The sequence below is a fragment of the Loa loa genome (genome assembly GCF_000183805.2).
Source record: "Loa loa unplaced genomic scaffold supercont3.577, whole genome shotgun sequence".
NCBI lineage: Eukaryota > Metazoa > Nematoda > Chromadorea > Rhabditida > Onchocercidae > Loa > Loa loa.
This window is the reverse complement of record NW_018108757.1, coordinates 1-2,507: the sequence shown is the minus strand read 5'-3', so window position 1 is coordinate 2,507 and position 2,507 is coordinate 1. Positions and strand designations below refer to the sequence as shown.

At 33.4% G+C, this 2,507-nt stretch overlaps 1 protein-coding gene across 1 annotated transcript; it reads right to left on the bottom strand.

The window, feature by feature from the left end:
• Nucleotides 1–273: 273 nt before the first annotated feature.
• Nucleotides 274–1,305, bottom strand: LOAG_18842 (zinc finger protein; the record flags this gene model as incomplete). Its single annotated transcript, XM_020451504.1, has 2 exons — nucleotides 274–545; nucleotides 1,040–1,305. Coding segments are annotated over 2 exons (538 nt in total), but the record flags the coding sequence as incomplete, so codon positions are not given.
• Nucleotides 1,306–2,507: the final 1,202 nt, after the last annotated feature.

Below are 2,507 nucleotides of genomic sequence, written 5' to 3'. Positions count from 1 at the left end.
AAAGGATTAGCAGGGAGTTGAAGAAACAATTAAAATTGTGACCTGTTTTGAAATATTAATGGTAATATGAATTGCATTTTATTTACTGATAAAAGGTGTGAAATTTTCTTCGCAAAATCATTCATTAAATACATACATTCATCAGATTAACGTCAAACGAATCACATAATCAAAAATATCGATAACCGCCAATTTGTCATGTATTTACATATCGCAACACTCATTGTATTGCAGATAGAAAAACGGACTTGAAATTTTGCTAAATTTGCGAAACTAACAAGAAGTTCCGAGGCATGCTTTCATGTGTCTTTTCAAGCTGCGCTTGCTGCCGTAGGATCTGTTGCAATTTTCGCACTGAGGTTTAGGTTGATGTTTTTCCTTGTGAAAGCAAAGTGATGAGCTACAATTGAACTTTTGGTCACAATTGGGTTCTTTGCATTCGTAAATAAGTGGTTCCTCGTGCGTTTTCCTGTGTGCTCTATATTCTTTGAGACTGTTCGTGTGAAAAGTACATCCGACAAGTTGACACTCATGAGTTCGCTTTTCTGAAAAACTCTTATAACATCAGGCGATCATGAAGGATCGAATATGCAGTCCAATTTTTAACAAGAATTGATTTAAAAAAAATTGCCGTTTCTGCCACTAATTACTCTTATGATATGTTGCATAGTAAAGAGAATGAAAACAAAACAGATCAAAAACCAATATTAAAATGAGACTATAAATTGGCATCTGTTTTGATGGCAGCACTGAAGATGCCGCGCAATTTCTGATACTTACACATTATTTCGTGCATTGTATATGCCCGAATTGTGGATGTGTTGCAGTTAGGTCTAGAACGAATATTTTCTAAATGCTGCCTCACTACGCCAAAAGAAATGAACATTTTGCCGCAGTTTGGCTTCATTTTCTGCATTGCAATATTTATTGAATTTTGAAGTGTTCCATGGTCTTACATGTTTCGCATCACATTTTCATGTGCATTCTACTATTCGAGATAGAAACATGCTTGAAATTTTACTAAATTTGCGGAACTAACTAGAAGTTATTAAGCATCGCTTCATGTGTGTTTTCAAATAGCCCTTGCTGCAGAAAAATTCCTTGCAGTTTTCGCATTGAAATTTAGGTTGGCGTGTTTCATTGCGAGAAGGAAACGATGACGTTGGCCCACAATCGGGTCGTTTGCGTTTGCAAATAAATGGTTGGTCGGGCGTTTTCTTGCGTTTTCTATATTCATCGCGATTGTCAAAACTCGCATCACATCCGTCATGAGGACGTTTATGACTTTGCTCTTCTGAAAAACTCCTCTTGTACTACCAGTATTTGCTAATTAATTAATATAATTTGAAAACTGATCATAAAATATCAATGCCATAAAATAAACATATCACATCGCATTTCATTTAAATTACTATAATCAATTCACAATCAATTAATAATCAATTAATTATATATTAGAAGCAAAAAATTCAGTTTTAATGTTACCTTCTTTTCTATCAATATTATATTCACTGGGGTCCGGATTAAAGTGTGACAAATTGAAGTTGTCAATGTATTTTCGAAAGAAGTCATAGTCAATGTTTTCATTGCTATCACTTGATTTAAATAATTCACTCGGGTTATAAACGTTGTGTGGGAGAAGAGTAGTAGGCTGATAATAATTGTTCAGAATGACATTTTGTTCGTAGCCAGGATAACGAACATATGTAGTAATAACATTTGTATCGAGGTCAAGTAGGGAGAAAGTTTCATTACAGGCCAAAGTGATGCAAACCAGAAGACTGAACCCAATGATTTGTGTTATCGACATGACGAAGAACAAAGTAAAATACAAAATTTTAAAATGGTAGAAATGTTTGAATAGAAGCCTTTTTATATCACATTGAATGGAATTAAACGACCAAAGATTCGAGCAGCTTTTGATCTGTGCGATTCGTAATGTCTTACATTCAAATTCCCTATCATTAACTCGATAGTTGATGTATATGCTTTTAATCCCCGACGAAAGCCTCATGAAAGGGTTGCAGATAAATTGGAAATACAAAAAGATATGTTGCAAAAAAATCCATTCATCAACGTGCATTCTCTTGTAGAGATGCGACAAGATTTTTTTTTTGTCTCCATTTTTTATTACTATTAATTATACATTCACAAATATTCGCAAAGGTTTCATCATAAATCATTATTTCCCAAACACAAAGAAACCATAGACCTAAATCTGAGTGCTGTAACTGCGGCAAAATCTTCAGCATCAAAACTGCACTGAGAAGATATGTTTAATGTTAAAATTAGGAAATAGGTGGATAGATGATGCAATATTTGCATGAATAAAAATTGGTAGATAGTTTGTATTAAATTGTTGAATGAATTTTTAATCTGTACAGTACTGAATAATCCTGCCTGTGTTCTTTGATCCAATATTAGTACTGAATGATTTGCATATTGCTATAGAAATTTTCGGTTAATTTCTCTTTCAGCTATTTTTGCTATACACAGTATTAAATAAT